The sequence below is a fragment of the Haliotis cracherodii genome, unplaced genomic scaffold, assembly GCF_022045235.1.
Source record: "Haliotis cracherodii isolate W230 unplaced genomic scaffold, xgHalCrac1.p SCAF_6, whole genome shotgun sequence".
NCBI classification, from domain to species: Eukaryota; Metazoa; Mollusca; class Gastropoda; order Lepetellida; family Haliotidae; genus Haliotis; species Haliotis cracherodii.
In genome coordinates this window covers 25381429-25404019 of record NW_027266319.1, presented here as the reverse complement: position 1 = coordinate 25404019, position 22591 = coordinate 25381429, and the positions used below count along the sequence as shown (strand labels likewise).

Here is a 22591-nt window from a genome sequence, read left to right as displayed (position 1 = left end):
AGATTAAGAATAATAATTACATGCCAATATATCGCGATGAACTCCACAGACAACCATCATTTTCTACAACTTCATGATATTCAAGTCCATCCATTTACCTGCTGTAACATGCACTACCCTTTCATGCTCAAAGTGGGACATTTATTCCAATGACAGACAACCAAATCACATGAACTGCTGTAAATCATAAGTGTGCCAGATATTTGAATATCCTGGTGGCTTACACACCACAGATAAGAGCACTTGCAAGTATCGTGATACAAATCAGATCGTAAGCAAGGGATTAGATATGTATCGGATTGTCAGCAAGGTATCGTGATATGTATCGGATGTTGAGCAAGGTATCGTGATGCGTATCAGAACGTGAGCAAGGTATCGTGATGCGTATCAGAACGTGAGCAAAGTATCGTGATACGTATCAGAACATGAGCAAGGTATTCTGATGCATATCAGAACGTCAGCAAGGTATCGTGATACGTATCAGAACGTGAGCAAGTTATCGTGATGCGTATGAGAACGTGAGCAAAGTATCGTGATACGTATCAGAACCTGAGCAAAGTATCGTGATATGGATCGGATGTTGGGCAAGGTATTGTGATATGTATCGGATGTTGAGCAAGTTATCGTGATGCGTATCAGAACGTGAGCAAGGTATCGTAAATACGTATCAGAACATGAACAAGGTATCATGATACGTATCAGAACGTGTGCAAGGTATCGTGATACGTATCAGAATGTAAGCAAAGTATTGTGATGCATATCTGATCATGAGCAAGATATCGTGATATGTATTGGATCGCACAGTTGGTGTATCATTCCATAAGTACAAAAGTTGTTTAAACAAGGATAAGTTGCCGGGGCCCCCCTTCAGCCTGGACAAACAGGATAGTGGTTCATGGACTGATTAAAACAGCAACAACAACAGCCGTAGGTGACCTACCTGAGGCAGAGCTCAGCTTCTACCAGCATCTCCTGTTTCTGCACAGTCTCCGCTGTGTACCGCTTGATAAGGTGGGCTCTAGCACAGCAGCTGTGAGCCAGGCGCATGTCTTTGTCCATTTCAATAAAATTGACAAAATCTGCCACCCGAGCTAAAAATGACAAGAATGCGACAACACATATAACACGTTGATTTACAATACAAAATCAGTATAACAAATGCAAATTAACAACGAAAAGATTATTTGTCAAAAAGGTCTTGTTAAACTGTTGCTCAAACTATTTTCATTATTTATTTCAACACTAGAACAATTACAGTTGCATCATAGTCTCAGGTTTGTGTGGATGGAAAGCCCAAGTTGTGGGCTTGTTCCACTGGTGAAACACACGAGCACTGGAATGTTGGTGACAAGGATCATAGTTATACGGGATTCAAACCCATGATATTGGGTCTGCAGTATGAACTGCAGACCACTAAGACACTTTGCCACCTTGTCGACACGGATTCAACACAAGTGCAGCTCATTCCTACCCCGTCTCACACAGTAATCTTCCTGAAGACAAATAATATTAGGAAATTTCAATGATATTATCCACATTTCCCTGTATCTGATCTGTAGGGTTCCAAGACAAGGAAACCTCAGAAAGGACAAGACTGGACTATTTAACAGCCTCCTCTTTGCCTTAGTACCGTGCTTATTCAAAACCTCAAAAAACTGCAAAACATGGCATATCTATCTTACATAAAGCTATAAAGTTCTAAAAGAATAACACTTGTCAAAAATAACAGCAGCTAATGAGTACTACCGTATATCTGTGTGTATAAAGCAAGTTTTTCATACGGAGAATGAGGGGGTTAAGAAGAGGGGTTGTCTTATACACGGAGTAGAAGATCACACATTTTTTTCCAGTTGTATCACTTTCAGCTTTCACTGGTCATGTCAACCTACGTTTGATGACCAGCCTGGCACTTGACAATAAAACTTTACATTTCATCCTAGATCCATTTGCTCATCTACCAATGCATACATGGATCAGCACCTGACTATCTGACTGAGCTGAACAGTGACTACACGCCACCATGAAGCCTGAGAAAACAAACAACGCCTAACAGTGGCGAAACAGAAATTCCTATCCTGTGGACTCTGTTTACCATGGCTATAAAGCTATTTTTTTCCCACTTTTTAAAACCGCTCTTTCAACCCACCTTTCCCAGCTCCACTGTAATGTAACCTCCTTCTGACCACTATCTCTTTAATGTTGCACTGTGAACATCAGTGGATGGATTTGGCAGATTACAAATGTCTGCAAACCTCTGCCCACAATATACTCCTTTACATCTACAGCAACAGTTTCAGTTTTTCATTTGATATTATTGAATATTTGCAAGTACTGACACATTCTTGCAGTCCGACTTCACAGTGTGTCTGTGCCTTTCACGTCCAGTTCTTTCATATTTCAATGGTCAAGTTTATACCTTGGCTTATCTATGGGGTCGGCTTATCTGCGGTCATATGTGGTAGTTAAAAAACAAATTCTTACGTATGTCAGGGTGGTGCAGTTTTTCTTTTTCCTGAGATTTCATGTCGCATTGGTAAAGGAAGATTGTAGCTTGTAACACATGGAGAGGGTATGAATCGATGTTGGCTGTTGGGTCGATGATCTCTTCCAGCAGCTTGCCATTCAGCAACAACAATTGTTCTGTTGCAGGGATCTCTGTGAGGGATGCTATGTGCTCCCTCAGAGTTGAATATCTGAAGAGTTGAGACATATCGAGTGCATCATCATATCTTCACAGTCTTTTGTCTGACAAAACTTTGACACACGTCATAATTTGGTCTAAAGACACCATTCAAGAGCAACATAAACAAGAAAACAGTGTCATCACTATCCCTTGGCATGGACATATTAGTGAGTGAGTGAATAGGTTTTAAGCCGCAATATCACGGCGGGGGACACCAGGAATGGGCTTCACACATTGTACCCATGTCGGGAATCAGACCCGGGTCTTCGGCGTGACGAGCGAAGGCTTTAACCACTAGGCTGCCCGACCGCCCCTCCATGGGCATATTAGAATTTTGATGTTCATGTAGTAGTGACTCACATGGAAGTGAATGTTAACTATAAAAAAGAGGGGTGGCTTTATCATGTTTATGTCATGAGAAAATCTGATTTTAAATTTCTCATTGCAGACACTATGCACTGAACAGAAAAAAAATTACATGGATCAAAGGCTGTAATAGTGAATGTACAAAATCTTAAAGTCTGTAGCAAGGGATGAAACTCTGTAGAAACAGTCGATTTCTAACTCAGTCTTGACAAGTATCTCTCAGATAGGCATGAAACCTTTCATTCATGTAACTTCAGTAGTTTATGAGAAAGCTTGTCCCCATTTCATACAGTATGCACCATATTAAAAAGCATGGAGCATGGGCCATAACTCGGTGAAAAATTAATTTAAGACACCAATTAACACATTTCAGATTATGACCAGTAAGATAAGTGTGTAAAATTTCATTTGCTCTAACCTTAATAGTTATTGCCAAAATTTGTTCCCATTGAGAAGCTAATGGAAGGAAGGACAGACGGAGGAACTCTATATCTTCATTGTGGGGGGTGTAAAAAATAATCAGATTCAAAAGTTTATCTTTTCAGCATGTCATTATTGTGCCGATTTTAAAGTCACTTGAACTTGAAATATTTTACGGAAATAAATACCACTGTCAGCAATATTGCAGCTATTTCACTACAGCCTAAACAATTGAGTATGAACAAAGAAAACCAGTTACTAAAAGTATAAGTAACATCTCCAGAAATCCGCCAAGTCTCAGCATTACATCATTTTACGCTCACTTGCTGTCTCCTCAACAAGCATAGGGTTTAGGGCTGGGACGGGTAACTCGGGTCGGTGGTTGGTCACGAGATATATTGTTTAATGACAAAAATCATCTGAAACTGTATGGTTACACTACAAGTCACTTATGTTCCCATTTCTTTCTGACTTTTATATGTTTGAATAAAGATAAGACTTCATGCAGTAAACTTAAGTGTTTGCATGACCAGATCGTTTTACACGTGTATCTAAATACATTTTACCAGGGCTATGGTCAAACTTTTCTAAATTTGACACTTTGTACCTATCTCTAGCTATCTACAGCGGGTACCCGGGTAGGGTCGGGTAATAGGATGGTGGGTACCCGGGTAGTAAATTTAGACTCGTACCAGCCCTAATAGGGCTCTAGTCTTCCCCAGAATACAGTGGGTTCTTCTCGTCCAGCGTTTATATATTTACATGCTGCAATAGCTGAAATATGTTGGCAGTAACAAACAGAATAATGGTTTATATTGTGGCAGTGCCTCAGAACTAAACTTATCTTCCATGCAAACTAATAGTCATGAAACTCACGTGTCAGTCTTGTCCAGGTAAAGCTTGAGATGAGTACAAGATGATGTATGAAATATTGACAAGGTGAGTTTGCTATTGATTTTGTACACGGCATTAAAAAAAGCATCATAGGTTATGACTCTAGCCTCATCTGTCTCCATGAGACCTGCTAGTAGGGGAACGACGAGTTTCCTCAATCCACTGAAACATATATACAAAATACTGGATTAGCGAGTGTGTCAATGACTGGAGATGTCTCAACCTTTGTTGAACAAAAGCTGAGTTGAAATGGACAATCAAATTGTCCGAAAAGAAATAATTTTGTCATTTATTGAAAGATATTGAGGGACAACGGTTGACATGCCATGACTGTAAATCAAGTAGCTGATCATATAAAACATCCTCACCAACAAAAGCAAATCAAACCACATCAACTCCCCAACAAAACCAAATCAAACCACATCAACTCACCAACAAAACCAAATCAACCACATCAACTCACCAACAAAACCAAATCAATCACATCAACTCATCAACAGGACCATATCAAACCACATCAACTCACCAACAGAACCAAATCAAACCACATATACTCACCAACAGAACCAAATCAAATCCCATCAACTCACCAACAAAACCAAATCAAACCGCATCAACTCACCAACAGGACCAAATCAACCACATCAACTCACCAACAAAACCAAATCAACTCCCCAACAGGACGAAATCAACCACATCAACTCACCAACAGGACCAAATCAAACCACATCAACTCCCCAACAAAACCAAATCAAATCCCACCAACTCACCAACAGGACCAAATCAACCGCATCAACTCACCAACATAACCAAATCAAACCACATCAACTCACCAACAGAACCAAATCAAACCACATCAACTCACCAACAAAACCAAATCAACCACATCAACTCACCAACAAAACCAAATAAAACCACATCCAATCAATAACATAACCAAATCAAACCACATCCAGTCACTAACATAACCAAATCAAACCACATCAACTCACCAACAGAACCAAATCAAACCACATCAACTCTCCAACAGAGCCAAATCAAACCACATCAACTCACCAACAAAAGCAAATCAAACCACATCAACTCCCCAACAAAACCAAATCAAACCACATCAACTCACCAACAGAGCAAATCAAACCACCAACATAACCAAATCAAACCACATCAACTCCCCAACAAAACCAAATCAAACCACATCAACTCCCCAACAAAACCAAATCAAACCACATCAAGTCACCAACAAACCAAATCAAACCACATCAACTCACCAACAAAACGAAAACAAACCACATCAACTCACCAACAAAACCAAATCAACCACATCAACTCACCAACAGGACCAAATCAACCACATCAACTCACCAACAGGACCAAATCAAACCACATCAACTCCCCAACAAAACCAAATCAAATCACATCAACTCACCAACAGGACCAAATCAAACCACATCAACTCATCAACAGGACCAAATCAAAATATATCAACTCACCAACAAAACCAAATCAACCACATCAACTCACCAACAGGACCAAATCAAACCACATCAAGTCAACAACAGGACCAAATCAAACCACATCAACTCACCAACATAACCAAATCAAACCACATCAACTCACCAACAAAACCAAATCAACCACATTAACTCACCAACAAAACCAAATCAAACCATATCCAGTCACTAACATAACCAAATCAAACCACATCAACTCACCAACAGAGCCATATCAAACCACATCAACTCACCAACAAAACCAAATCAAACCACATCAACTCACCAACAAAACCAAATCAAACCACATCAACTCCCCAACAAAACCAAATCAAACCACATCAAGTCCCCAAAAAACCAAATCAAACCACATCAACTCACCAACATAACCAAATCAAACCACATCAACTCACCAACAAAACCAAATCAACCACATTAACTCACCAACAAAACCAAATCAAACCATATCCAGTCACTAACATAACCAAATCAAACCACATCAACTCACCAACAGAGCCATATCAAACCACATCAACTCACCAACAAAACCAAATCAAACCACATCAACTCCCCAACAAAACCAAATCAAACCACATCAACTCCCCATCAAAACCAAATCAAACCACATCAACTCACCAACAGGACCAAATCAAACCACATCAACTCCCCAACAAAACGAAAACAAACCACATCAACTCACCAACAAAACCAAATCAAATCCCATCAACTCACCAACAGGACCAAATCAAACCACATCAACTCATCAACAGGACCAAATCAAAATATATCAACTCACCAACAAAACCAAATCAACCACATCAACTCATCAACAGGACCAAATCAAACCACATCAAGTCAACAACAGGACCAAATCAAACCACATCAACTCCCCAACATAACCAAATCAAACCACATCAACTCCCCAACAAAACCAAATCAACCACATCAACTCACCAACAAAACCAAATCAAACCATATCCAGTCACTAACATAACCAAATCAAACCACATCAACTCACCAACAGAGCCATATCAAACCACATCAACTCACCAACAAAACCAAATCAAACCACATCAACTCACCAACAAAACCAAATCAAACCACATCAACTCCCCAACAAAACCAAATCAAACCACATCAAGTCCCCAACAAAACCAAATCAAACCACATCAAGTCACCAACAAACCAAATCAAACCACATCAACTCCCCAACAAAACGAAAACAAACCACATCAACTCACCAACAAAACCAAATCAAACCACATCAACTCACCAACAAAACCAAATCAATCACATCAACTCACCAACAGGACCAAATCAACCACATCAACTCACCAACAAAACCAAATGAAACCACATCAACTCACCAACAAAACCAAATCAAACCACATCAACTCACCAACAGAACCAAATCAAACCACATCAACTCGCCAACTAAACTACATCAACTCACCAACAAAGTCAAATCAAACCGCATCAACTCACCAAGTGAAACCCCAACAGAATCAAATCAAACCTCATCAACTAACAACCAAAAGCCCAACACATCATAGTTCACCATCACTGTGAATATCAGTACAAGGACCAAAGATCTGTGATCAACTTGTGGTCCAGATATGCAACCAACCATGCCCAAACTCAAGGATTCTTCCACATTCTTCTGAAAATTCCACACATGACAAGTCACCATAAATGTGATCAATTTCTTGTTCACTTCACATCTGATCTGAAATAACTATCACTAAATACAATTACAAATAAAAACCCAAATGAAAACCAACAAACCATTGCTCTAGATCATCCACCAAAGAAATCTAAATCATAAGGACCATCGATCTGTGATCATAACATGGTCCAATACTTGACAGTAATCAGTGCTAATATCACATCCTATTTTGGTTTTCACTGACAATCTGCTGGAGCTTGGCCCTGTTCCACAAAGAGATCTTAGCTCTACGATTGTCATCTTACTCTTAAAGTATGCGAGTTAAGATCGGATTAGAGATAAGATCGCTCTGTGCAACGGAGCCCTGGCATGTACCTGGGGATCTTTAACACAGGTGTTATAATCAACCTACCACCAGTATGATCCGGTACAGTCCAGATTCAGCGACAACAAGTGAAACTGTCAAAGATTCAGCATTATACATCAAACGAAAAGTGAATTATTCACATTTTGCAACATGTCGTGTATTGTTCAAGGTCAATGTGACTGGGAGCACTCAGTAGCACTGCAACAGTCTTGCTATAATATCTTTGCAACATCACTTTGTTGCACTCAAGACAATGGACTGTTGCTACATGTCAGAAATTACTAGAAATACATCAATGTGCACATTTCCCTCTGTATAAATGTCTTATTGATCTAACAGTTAAATACTATTATCACACTTTATGCAACACTGTAAGTGATTTCCTGTATCCCCTGTAGTAAAGGGTGAATTGGATGCTTTAATGAGTACACCTGGAGAAAAACAATGCATACTATCTCCCTATCTCTTTTTCAATTGGTCAAATAGCATACCTTGAAAGAGGGCTCGTCAGGGGCAGCTCGTAACTCCAGTTGATAGGGCCTTGATCAAAGTTCTGAACCCCAGAAATAACTCCACTGGCTTTTTGAGAAACAATTTCAAACCTGAAGAAGACAAATATGACACAATTCTCATAACACGGGTCAATTTCACACAAGTTATCACAATCTGAACTTCCTATGTTCTGACCATCAACAATAACTTCAGACAGTAAGATCTGAAGATAAGTTTGTGGAACGAAACCACAATATACATGATACAACTACTTCAAACTGTCCTCATTATCCAGTCTCCTAATTTCTCAATTTTTTTATGATCTATACCCTGGGCACATACGCTTTGTTTTGGAAGGGACAGAATTTTTCTCACTCACCAACTTGAAATCAACAACCTATCAAAATGCCTCTTTTGAACATGAGATTGCCATAGATTCACATTAAAAATCACGGTCCCATTCAATCAAGTCTTCGATATACTCAAATGAATCAAAGAACTGTTAAAAAGTATCTTCAAAAGATGTTTTTCTGGGTATTAAGAAAACAAAGGAAGTCCTTATTCAACTAGACATTCTGGTTTTTAGATTCACTTCAAATACTCCTGACTTGGTTGCTTGTTTCAAACATGAAAAACAGTGTAATTTCATTTGAGACTCAAAACGAAAGTATAGTGTCGAATGGGTTTCAGAGTATCTAAAATCAAATGGAGACTTAATACACTGGAAAATAGAGGATAGTCATATATATTTCAATAACTATGTACAATGTACGCCCATAACCATGAGCATACATGTCAGTGATTATTCTAGACCTGCTCAGAAGACGATATTTGGCCTCAAGTCTATAGCAAATCTACCCCAGGGGTAAAACAAATACCACAAGGGCAATGAACGTTTCTATTGCATGTTAATATAGTATATGTAATGTTAAGGGTTAGTCAAGGTAGTTTCATTTCACAAGAAGGAGAAGCTTTAATGATACATGTTAAGATACAATGTCCATTTACCTGTCAAAAAGAAGATAAGTTTAAAAAATCCCACTATTGAACTAAGTAATACAACTTCCCAATTTGCCTCCCAAGGGCACTTAGTTTGGAAAACTAGATAAATCCATGCATGGAAATCCCAAGTCTACTAAATTCTTTGTATGCATTGAGTACAAGGTAAATGAATTGACAGGAATGTCTCTGTTTATCAATCACTTGTATGACAGATTTTGTCGTGACTCACATTTTAGTCCTGTTGCTGCGGCCACCATATGGCTTGAACGGGAGATCCCCAGTGGCCACGTGGTAAAACGTGACCCCGAGACTCCACAGGTCAACTGTGGCATCAAATCTTTGTCCAGTTGGTAGCCGTAGCACAGCTCTTTCATACATGCCAGGGTGCTGAAGGAAATACAGACTCGTCACAGAAGTCACAGTATCATTACAGAAGTGTCTTCATGTAAATGTACAATAATGTTGTATTGATCACAATTGTTTGCTACAATGACGATTCTATGTTTCGTACAACATGGGAATCTGGGTAAGACTATTGGTGACCATTTTTATATGCTGGTCTTAAGATGTGATCAAATGGATCCCGTGGTCAGGCTCACTGACTTGGTTGATGCATGCCATTGTGTCCCTATTGCTTGGATTGAGGTGGTTCATGATGTCAATCCAAGGATTTGCAGGTCCAGACTTGATTATTTACAGGTCATACAGCTGGAGTATTGCTAAGTGCATGTTAAACAAACCAACCAAAATATACTGAGTACCTGTTATGTTTCTTGTAAACATGATATCAAAAATGTTTAAAACTTGCTATCATCCTGTAAATAATTGAGTCTGGATGAGACAAACCAGTGCATGCATGCATTGTGCGTGTCCGGACTGATGCCGATTTATAGTGCTTGTGTACCGCAATACCAGTATACTGACTTTGAGCCGACCAGTCCTTGTTTCAGCCCCTTATGCCGAGCGCAAGGCAGGATAACAACAAGTTTTGACATCTTTTGGTATTACACAGCCGGGTATCAAACCCCCGACATTGCCCTCTCCTGGTGGACACTCTACAACTAGACTACGGAAGCGGTCATAAATAGTCTAGGTCACACAAACTAGTGGTTGATAGCATGAGCAACGCCCCAATCTGTCACAGTGCACTTATCATGATTACATGCAAGCAACAAGTCACTGAGCCTGACCATCTGATTCAATGTATCTCCTCTAGCAACAACCCAGAGGTCAACCTAGTCTACCTACAAGGCCATGATACGTTAAGTAGGAACAAATCACAGTTTTAGCAGCAATTGATGACATGCAACATAAACATACGAGGTATTCCTCGGTTCCATAGAGACTTGTGAAATTTTCTTCTTCATGGAGTTCACGAGCTGCCCCAAAGTCTGTCAGCTTATAGATGGAGCTGAAAACAAGAAATTAAACACTGTATTAACATGCTGAAGTGTTAATTAATTGTCAAGTGCACTAAGACTACAGCATGCACTATATAGAATGACTTCATGAAAGACTTACGAGCACCACTATGGTATTTATTTGGTCAGTTTGTTTGTTTGTTTGTTGTCTTTTAATGTCGTACTCGGCAATATTTCAGCTATGAGACAGTGGTCTGTCAATAATCGAGTCTGGATCAGATAATCCAGTGATTGATATCATGAGGTCCGATCTACGCAGTTGGGAATGATGGCATGCATCAACCAAGTCAGTGAGCCTGACCACCCGATCCCATTAGTCGCCTCTTACGACAAGCATGGGTTGCTGAAGAGCTGAAGAGCCCGGATCTTCACGGGTCTGGTCAGTGTTTAATAAAAGTAAACGTCAAACACCTTCATCTTGAGATGTCAGCAAACTGTCCTCGACCACCAAAAGTAGACTGTGCGTGTGAGTGAGTGACTTTGGTTAAGACAATGTGATGATGTACTGACATATATTATTCAGTCCTTGTGTTGGTAATTTAGGGCAGTTATGGGGTCAATGAGGTTTGCTTGAACAATAATTGAATCTTAGGACTTAATTTCAAACACCGAGTCCTCATGTCCCCCTTTTTGAAGATTCCTACCTGCCCTCTTCAGTAATATGGCGCATAATGTTCCCTGGTTTGAGGTCGCGATGTATGATGCCGCGCTGTCGGAGGTATTGCATACCACTTGCTGAAAAACAACCACAGTACAATGTAGTTTTATGGCGACGTTAAAGTTGCCTTAACCTGACTTGATTCTTAACAGTACTGTGCATGTTGGATAGTCCCTATCAAGAGCTACATTCCTCTTCCCCAATCACAATTAACCATGGTTGAGATGGCAATTTGTTAATCAATAAATGTTTACTTCTAAAAAAATCTCTGAAACAAAATGACGGTTTACTATACCCAGCAACACTTACACAACTACCAGGAAAGACTGCAACAATTTGAACCAACAGGCCATGAGCTCTTGTCTGTTTGCCAGTTTATCCGACTTCTTCTTTTTACATGTCATGTCCAATTTCATTATCCCTTGAAATTCACTAAAGTGAACTTTTTCAGGCATGTAATTTGAAAACAATCAATTACAGATTTTATGATTTATTACCTGCTTTGATCATAAATCGATTACTTGGATTACCACTAGTTGTTTGTTTGTTGTTTAACGCCTTAACTCAGCAATATTCCAGCTATATGACGGCGGTCTGTAAATAATTGAGTCTGGACCAGGCAATCCAGTGATAAATATCATGAGCATCGATCCACACAATTGGATTATATGACGTGCATCAACCAAGTCAACGAGCCTGACTACCCGATCATGTTAGCCTCCTCTTACAAGCATAGTCGCCTTTTACGGCAAGCATGGGTTGGTGAAGACCTATTCTACCGCAGATGTTCACAGGTCTTATCCAGATGTGTAGGTATGCCCTTACCAACATGTTTGAGAACAAGGAGGTACTCTTCTTCTGGCAATCCATGGACGTACTGTGGCTGATCCAACATGTGATACAAGCTTCCTCCTTCACAGTACTGCATGACAAGCACGACCCTTCTTGAGATGGCCTGCAGGTTACAACATCAGTACAGAAAAAACACAACATCGGTAGATAGAGATGGGACTCACATTATTGTCACTAGTTGTTTTTCTTTGTTTGTTGTTTAATATTCCAGCTATATCACGTTAGCGTGTAAATAATCTAGTCTGGACCAGACAATCCAGTGATTGATATTGTGAGCAACCATCCATGCTGATGGGGTACCAGGACACTATCAGCTGAGTCAACAGATCCCCTGAAACACTTAGTGGCCTGTTACGACCAGCAGTTCCTTAGCTTTTGAATAGTGTTTAATGTCATATTAAAGACTGGTGGATTGAATGTTGATCAATGCCGCAGTCAGCAATATTCCAGCTCCAGGTCGGCCTGTAGACAACTCTAACAAGTTGTTGAGAGCATGAGCAACGATCAGGGTATGATCAACCAGGTCATGCAGTGTAGTCAACGCTCATATTAGTCGGCTCTTATGACTCTTACGATATATGGTGATCAATTCTGCCCTGTGCGAACATGTCAGCATATAGAACAACTGAATCTGAGGTCACAGATTTGAGTCAGATCTCAGTATGCTGGTTTAATGTTGGGACGGAAAAAAACTAAATTGTTGTAGGTCATAGATGTTAACCACTTTGATGAATATCACAAATCGAAATATGGTATTGACAATGGTTAACCTGGGCTGGGACCGTAGTTGAACATATTGAATGTGGGTGATGGTTTCTACTGACCTCACGTTTAACATACAGAATGTGGGTGATGGCTTCTACTGACCTCATGTTGGACATACAGAATGTGGGTGATGGTTTCTACTGACCTCATGTTGGACATACAGAATGTGGGTGATGGTTTCTACTGACCTCATGTTCGACGTAGAGCAGGGGGATGATGTTTTCGTGCTTGAGTCTTCGGAGGAGATCCAGCTCTCCCGCGACCATTGAAACATGCTCATGAAAAACTTTAACAGCCACCACATTGCCATTCAACTAAAAATAAAGATAAAATGATACTTATTATTCCTAAAAAAAGTAATTTTTTTCTTTATCAAATCAAGTAAAACATGTCACATAGGTAGAGATAAATAATACAGACGCATCAATATTTCTATTTTTGTAATACCAATGTCTTCCCTCAATGCTGTGAAGGTATGGGGTAGAATAGGTCTTCAGCAACCCATGCTTGCCATAAAAGGTGACTTACGGGATTGGGTGGTCAGGTTCGCTGACTTGGTTGATGCATGTCATCCTTTCACAAATGCATTGATCGATGCTTATGATATCAATCACAGGATTGTCTGGTCCAGTTTATTTACAGACCCCTGTCACAGAGCTGAAATATTGCTGAGTGCAGCACTAAACAACAAACAAACAAATCCCTCAATGCACTGTGTGTATTCTAAATTCTACACTATAAAACATTGTAACATTTAAACAATAAAAGGTCCATCAAGATTGCATTAATTAATATCATTTGAAAAATATGTATATGAACTAACCAATGCATCAATACATTGTTGCATCCCTATTGTAAACTGAATCATCAGTTCTGTAATTTGTAACAAAATATGACCATATATAGACAGCTCCCCACTCTCAGTCAAATGTTTAGTGTCATTAATAGTAGTCAGATTTTTGCTAAACATCAATCAACGTCTAAAACTAACAAAACTGTTGTTTGACAAAAGAACAAAACATTTTCCAGTTAAGATATGTAAGAAGATCTGTCTTTCTTAGCAATGCCCTTCATATGTGAGAGGAATAGCTGGTAGCAGTCATTATTAATAGTACTATAAATAGCTAGTGATATGAGCCAGACTACCGGTAACAGTGTAATCTATTTTAAGACTATTTAAGTAGGCCAGCGTTAAGTTAACAACCTTTTCAAAGCCAAGATGGACATAGAGACCAGATGGGAATATAGATGTAAAAATGCAAGAAAAATATACTCCAACACATACATGACACCAGCAACAATCCTGATAGAAAGTGATTCACAGTGAAGGATGCCATTGGATACGTGTCATAGATCACATGACAGGAAACTTCTTCAAAAAGCTGCTGGCCATGCTTATCGTGTTTGCAAGCAAGCCAACATAGCAAAGCGTAAGCGGAATGTTTTCATATTGTCTTGTCGGATGAAACTGTTCCGTGAGATAGCAAGATACACGAATCTAAATGTTTTAGTGACCAAATATGCTGCTACTGTACTTGTGTGCTTTGTGGAAATGTATGTTAGAGCGTCATGATGCATGCAGGGTGTATAAAGATATTTCATTCAATCACTGCCCTTGATTGTGTTGAAGGAGATTTTTTTTTAAAATATTTTTTATTCAATTCAGTATATGATATTACAGAGTTATACATGGAGTAGCACGTCTTGTAGCATACTTAAAGGTGATTTTTACTTGCTGAGATCAATACTATTAGATATACGGTTCAGGTCAATGATTTCTAGATTGTTAAAAAGTTTGTTTAGGAGTTTTGAACTTGAGAAGGCCAAGAATGCTTAACATTGGTTACCAAGTGAATATCTACAGCCCTGAATCATAACAAAGATTATCTAATTATGGGATGCATGTTGTCTGAAACAGCAGTGGTTAATATTGCATTAGGAAGTTAAAACAAATTGATGTCAAAGGCTGTCCTCATAATTAAATGGAAAAGCAATATCAATGTCCAAGTGTATTTATTATGTTTACCATTGTTTATCATGTTTATGCAAACAAATAATTTCATGTCAAGCGTAAATTTGGTTTCAGAAAAACGACATTTACCACTGTGAACATATTGGATTACATTACCCAAGGAACATGAGGAATCACATATTCTTGTGAGTAACATATGTTTATTTTTAACAACTGTATCATGTACACTGACACCATATGAAATTTGCATTGCCTTGTAATAGACAGCAATGGTAAGTAACTCACGTCATATCTCTTTAAACTCCTATTCCAATCATATTATTCGTAATAAGGTAAAACAACATGACATTTTTACCCTATTAGTCCGGTTATTAATATTCATGAAATAGATCAGAACACTGTAAACATGCAATATTCATTCAAGTTATTAAAAAGATAGTGGGCTTTTGGTCTCTGCAGTGACAAAGTGGGAGGGTGGGTGGGGAGAGAGAGAGAACTTTGTTCCTGCAATCTAGTAAGAAACAGTACAGTGACTAGAGCCAATTAGTTAGTATGTTTCACCTGTCAAATAATGCATTTTTGAGAAGCTTTATAACAAAGATTTTAGCAGCGATAGGAAAATGATGGTATCATGCAATGCGATGGAGCTTTGCCTCATACAATGTCATATAAATATTGCTTCTTTCTTATGTCATGTGATGGGACACCCCATGGACAATCTAAGACGTAACAGGTCCCCAGCAACCAACACACAATGTCGTAAATTTTATCCAAATGTATCGGGTGGTCAGGCTCGGTGACTTGGTTGATTGCATGTCATTGTACCCCAATAACGTTGATCATTGTCTACAATACCAAACACTAGATTGTCTAGTTCAAACTGGATTATTGACAGGCTGCTGCTGTCATATAGCTGGGATATCTTTGAATGTGGCATTAGCAACAAACAAACATGTGGTGAGGCACACATGCTTTGTGAATTTTGAGATCAACGTCAGAACTTAAAATAGCCAATGACGACAGAATCACAAATAACTATGACACGTTGCCTAGCATGCATGGCCGCCATTTTAGCAGTTTCATCTTGATGATACATCATGTAATTGTAAGTTTTAAATGCTACGCATGTCTGCATGATATAATCTGTTGATATCGTCTTCTTTGTATGCATTAACCTAGCTTGTGTCAAATACATCCGATGATTTACTATGCCAAATGTCAGACCAACAAAAAAATCACACCTCCGCATATCTCATAGGCGGTGAATATGGTTGAAGCTGCCACGTGTCGTATTTTGCGAGTCTACCACCATATCATTAAATCTGAGCTATGGATTGCCCACACACATCCTGATATTGACACAATCCTGAATATAATCCTTTAACTGTTTAGCATATCATACAAGTACTTTATCCAATTCATACTAATTCTATGTTACAAAGAGCAAGTAAATGGTGAAGCATTATTCATAGTATGTCTCAGTGATTTACATGAGATTAATGTTTCATGTTTTTACTTATAATCAGCTTTTCATTCAAAACTGTCAAGGATACTGTTGTTCAGCAGTACATGTCGCAATGGAAAACCCATTTCACTGTGGTGCATTAGATCACCCGGGAGGGAAAACGCTCATTATCAAGAGTATTCAGATACGCAATAGCCTAAACCATAGATTTGGCAGTCAATCATTCACATTGCAAGGGTTGCGTCATCTTGGTCATTGACGTTAAATGGCAACAAACATGCAGAGCTTTGAAAGACCGTACCGCACCTAAAACTTTTAACAGGAATGAGTTAACTCATTTTTTTTCGGGGGGCTGTGGGGCAGTAACTTGAAAAATACAATTTATGATATTGGGAAGATTTCTAAAAAGGTAAAAGGCATGTTTGTTTCAAAATCTTAACATCCATACCATATTTAATTATTCAGATTTTGATATAAAAAAATCTCTTATTTCTCATGCAGATTTATAAAATGATTGTTTCCTTCTTTATCTAAAAGTCATTTTTGCCGAAAATGTCCTTGTCTAGGCATGCCACTGCTTGATGACATGAAACACTGTATGGAGTCATTGTTGTCACACTTTGTCTATAGCTAACCTAGCAGTGACAATGGGCCTTCTTGGATCAAATTGCATACAGGTCTATTTTTCTTTCATCAAAAGGCATGAATAAATGAAAGGAATCATTTAACATCAGAATGGGAAGCACAAAAGTCTTATTTATTTACTGTGCCATCTATTTCATTGAATGATTAATATGGATGGCAGGGTGGGGTTTAATAACACTTGCCGATCAATGTCTCCCGCAGATGTGCGTCACATTTCCATGACACTGACAATGACTTGCATGACCTAGTTGGACAGACAGTGGGTGTTTAAGAAATGGATCCTATATCTTGTCTTAAAATATTCAAGCAGCAATGTGACTATCACCATTTGCACCAAGTAGATATATGAACTTCAGCAGGGTGAAACCATGTCAACATTATCATTGCTGGTTCGTCTGGAAGAACCAAACATTTTCTCCCTACATTTAGGATTCATGCTGTCTATCCCACCTTAAGTTTGTTAACAGTTTTTAAATATCTGTAATGAGAGAAACCTAGTCTCAAGCTTGTAATGTGTCTACCAATGACTCATCATCATGATCATTGGAGCACATACAAGTATAAGCAGTGATAAATGTTTAACACTTCATTGTGAACGACTGAATAATAGTTCTTGTGTAAAATCTACGACTGCCTACATAACCATAATATTCCAAATTCAGTATTCTTGTATACATTCACAAACTTTTCACTAGTAAATAACATGTTTTCCTTTTCAAAATGTAAGACACGATAACATCAGTACAAGTGCTCCTGAAAAAACGATGAATGGATTAAACACGTTTACTAAAACACCCATGCACCTCTGCAACCTCATGGTGGGCGAAAGTTTCAAAATACATAAACACAATCTATTGTAATATTAACTTTACATCGGTGTTCTGTCCTTGATAAATAATATAATCTAACAAGGATATTAATAGCAATGACAGCACAAAGTGGATATAGCCAAGCTAGACTAGATAAGCTAGACTGGTGTACATACACAAATCAATTGCATGTAACATGACAGATGCACAACCTCTAGTCCAACAAAGTAAGTGAAGTTTGTGATACCTTCTAAATGCCTTCTTAAATTGAATAATCATGATGATCTTAACATGTAACAAGTCCATATTTTTGAGATTATGCACTATGAATTTATAGTTCTATTGCTGAGTGTATGGAGAAATGAAACATTGCACCAAGGTGACCAGACAGATCTCTCTGCATTCACATCTAACAGAATTTCTCTGCATTCACATCTAACAGAATTTCTCTGCATTCATGTCTAACAGAATTTCTCTGCATTCATGTCTAACAGAATTTCTCTGCATTCACATCTAACAAAATTTCTCTGCATTCATGTCTAACAGAATTTCTCTGCATTCATGTCTAACAGAATTTCTCTGCATTCACGTCTAACAGAATTTCTCTGCATTCACGTCTAACAGAATTTCTCTGCATTCACGTCTAACAGAATTTCTCTGCATTCATCTCTAACAGAATTTCTCTGCATTCATGTCTAACAGAATTTCTCTGCATTCATGTCTAACAGAATTTCTCAAGCACTCTGCCTGCTTGATTACTAAGGGTTGACATTTTTATCCGCATGCTTGGTAGAATGTGTTTTTGTACATGGTATGTGGATGTAATTGTCTTCTGTAGACATGGGACATTCACATAGCTTCTCTATCAATTTCATAATCATCATCTTAGAAATTTTGTAATTCATAGCATATTAAGTGCACATTTCACTAACTTTTGAATACTTATTAATATCCCAGCCAAATCACAGCAAACGAAAGGTTTACAGCAACAATCAGTTGTGTACTATGACATAGGACTGCCACAATACTAGAGGGGACTATTTCACTTTTGCGATAGTACTGCAATAGTAGCCCACAATAATTCCATTGTGATAGTATTAAACCAACTTTAAGGCTTGATAATAATATTAATCAATGTAGCAGGAATATACAAAATATTGGGGACAATGTCACAATTGGCCATTTTACTCTGTTGCATATTAAACCAATGGAAAGTAACTCTTATCTTCTTATCTGAGGTTGTCGTAATCCTTTCTTGTCAACACACGGCTGGTTTGAAATTTGACTGTAAAAACTGAGTTTGCTGACTAATAATTATGTTTTATTTTTAACTTTTTGCGACTTTTGAAACTATAGAATGTTTTGCATACTATTCAACAATAACATCAGCGTTTTCAAATTTCTATCGATATAGAACAATTGTAGGGCTAACAAATGCAATACATTGATAGTGTGATACATCATTACACTCCTACATATCATACATCACATATTGGTACACACATATATATCATAGCCATAGTGACTCAGGAGTCATGTATCTCATTACCTCATTTGTTGGTGGAAAACCTTTTCTCTGTCACACCGACTGTCCGAACTAACGGACACTGTTACTATTAACCAGTGTGTGGTTCATTTAAACTTGTTCTTATTGTATTATGCAATCAGACTTAGAAGTTTGTTAATTAATAAGCTGTAAAGTAAAGTTAGACGAACACTCTTCTTCGACAGAATCTACCAGGTCAGTAATTATAAACTTGTGTTAACCCTCGATATTCTTTGGTGTGCTATTACAAGCAAGTACCTATTTTTCCTGAATTCCCAAAGGGTCATGTTGCTTACACTGGTACATCATTGGGAATATAATGTATTATTCTTTCTGTGTACAATGCTGATATTCATTTTGAAGATCAGTTTGTAATCAGCTAGTAATCATATGCAATTTTTGAAAATTAAAAATGGGATTGTCCCATATAAGATTTTGTTTTACCTTTTCACGGGCCAGGTACACGACTGCTGTGGCCCCCCTTCCAAGACTATCTGCAGTATTCCACGTGACCCTGTCAGAATTCTGTAACTGACCCTTTTGAATTGGAAAATTCGGGACAGACATGGACTGTAGTATTCGTCATTGATACCAAGGAGATTTGATTATTTTTTTCCAAACCTGTAACAAAAAGACATAAGAAATATAAAAAAAATAATGATTTCAATCAAAGTTTTCACGGAGAATTAGAATGACAGTTAAATGAAACAAACTGTTTGACAACATCATATAACCGAATATATTACCTGTAATCAAAGACATAATTTGGATAGTTTAATGACTTAATAAAAATGTCACAGCCAATTGTCAAATTATGCACTTTTCCTTCAATTTATGCAATTTTGACCCCCTGAAAATTCAGGCACACACTTGCAAGCTTACTACCCAATGAAGATTGTGTACAAAAACCTCCTTTATGCGATAGAAAGGGTTTAGGTTTACAGGAAAATGTGGGAACGAAAATCTTGTTTTTCACCCTCGGCTAACTGACTATATATCGGATATATAGAAAATGATAACATGTCTTTTAAAGGCATATAGACATGATAGAAGTGATACACATAACACAACATTCAGGAGCATATACTTACTCCTACATCAAGTGAAAAAAGTGATTGTTATTTTTAAAAAAAAAAAATTTTCACCTGATGAAGGAGTAAGAGTATGTACTCTGGAACGTGTTCCTAATAATAAAGAATTTGACATCCATAATTTTGTTTTCTTATGAAAATGACAACATATGGGTGAATACAATTATAAACAAATCCCAAATAGAAAACTCTGAAAATTCCCCCATCTTGTAGAAGAGTGAGAGTGTTGTATATAGTTAATAATAATTACAGGCAGTAATACAGAAATACATCAAATTAAGGTTTACCGTATCTATATCTCTAATAAATTAATAATAATGTGTCCTATATCATTATCAGAATATCAAAAGTAAAGAGTGTGACAGTGATAATGTACAGAACATCCAAGAATGAGGCCATGTTTAAAGACATTTACAAAACAAAACATAATGAATCAGTGTAAACTGTAAATGTTCTAAGGGGGAAAACAACAGTTTCCTCTTGACACAAGAGAATCATTTTCATTAATCATGTTTATAAAATAGAAAAATAAAAAATTAAATAAAAGTACATGTAAACATAATGAATTTCTGTTAGGTAACACCTTCTAACTACTTCAACTTACATAAATAACTTAATCATGTGACCACAGCAACCGTTATTACTCCATGCCACAGTAAACGCTTGGCTGGGCAATAAACGCATTGGCACTTGCAGCAGGATGGAAACAATAACATGGTTACCATGGGTAACAGATGTCATGGATGATGATCAGAGTGATTACCAAGTACGACTGTACTAATGGAAAGTAAACATGACTTGAAACAGTCAAATAACTTGGTAACTATTTGTGGGAAAAGGTTTGAAAATGATATTTAACAAGGAACTAGATTTTTACCAATGATCCCCTTGTCAAGTACCGACTAACACCAGTGTATGTTACACCAACCACACCCAGTGATTACCACACCCAGTGACACTGACTAATCATAATTCACCAGGCAATAGTTAATGGTTGTTTGTTGTCTACTTATCTAATATCTATACATAAACTAGTTGGGAGTTTTCCATAATCTTCACAGACTCAAGAATCTTTTGGGTATTTAAAGATCAATTCATAAATGTCATTTTTACTTTCCAATTATGCTGTGAAAACCAAAAAATTGACAACGGTTGTATTAATTTTACAAAGATTGAACATACAAATTTATTCATGAAGTGACGTCATTCTACTAACAGTAGTTTTCTGCTTCATAAAATGAAAATGTGATTGGAGAAACACTTTGAACCAGAATAACAAGTTTACAAATCATAACTGATTATGATTACAGTATCATATGCTATAGCCTTTAGGAACACTGAATACCATATATACAATGTGACAGTATGTTCCTTCCTTTCAGTACACTGGCTAGACTACAGAATAATGACTGACCTGTGAAGAACATTCCCATATAAAGCTAAACAGCTTATCAAGCACTGTCAGCATAATATTTGTGGACATGATGTAAGGCCGTTTATTGCTGTGACAGCAAACACATGTATAACATACATTCACAGAATCAGCAGCTTAAAAATCAACGTTCCTCCTAATAATCTCTTTGAACTGTCATCGCATGCTTAAAAAACAATTAAATAATACATCAGAAACATTCAGGGCCATCAGATAAGCCTTGACTTTGGACAACAAAAAATTGTGAGAGATTTGTTCATTGAAAATATTGCCCTTAATATTAATGGTCCTAAAATAGAGTTGAGAGACATTTCTTACCTATATATATTTACTCAGTGAACACACTAATCAAGATGTGTTTAACACTGTACACTGACTGCAAATATGAAATATGACTATAATTTTGTTGTAACACTATATTCCATCAAGTAAAGAAAGAAGAGTACACACAGTGACTTTCTTTATGGGTACTTCAGGGACCATAAACTATGTTAAGAAAGAGTGTTTGGTAGTGAGGCAGACAGGAGAATAATCTAACAATTAATTTAATTAGGG

At 37.7% G+C, this 22591-nt stretch overlaps 1 protein-coding gene across 3 annotated transcripts in view; it reads right to left on the bottom strand.

Moving 5' to 3' along the window:
• Positions 1-22591, bottom strand: part of LOC139445161 (serine/threonine-protein kinase TBK1-like) — a 45787-nt gene that overhangs the window by 7219 nt on the left and 15977 nt on the right. For all 3 annotated transcript variants that reach the window (XM_071226274.1, XM_071226273.1, XM_071226272.1), the window contains exons 2-11: positions 19958-20134; positions 13265-13390; positions 12285-12414; positions 11446-11536; positions 10701-10791; positions 9610-9767; positions 8378-8488; positions 4346-4525; positions 2482-2693; positions 941-1091 (exon numbers count right to left, since the gene is read on the bottom strand). In XM_071226274.1, coding sequence (XP_071082375.1) covers positions 941-1091; positions 2482-2693; positions 4346-4525; positions 8378-8488; positions 9610-9767; positions 10701-10791; positions 11446-11536; positions 12285-12414; positions 13265-13390; positions 19958-20080 — 1373 coding nt within the window. In that variant the 5' untranslated portion in view covers positions 20081-20134. The remainder of the gene's footprint in view (positions 1-940; positions 1092-2481; positions 2694-4345; positions 4526-8377; positions 8489-9609; positions 9768-10700; positions 10792-11445; positions 11537-12284; positions 12415-13264; positions 13391-19957; positions 20135-22591) is intronic.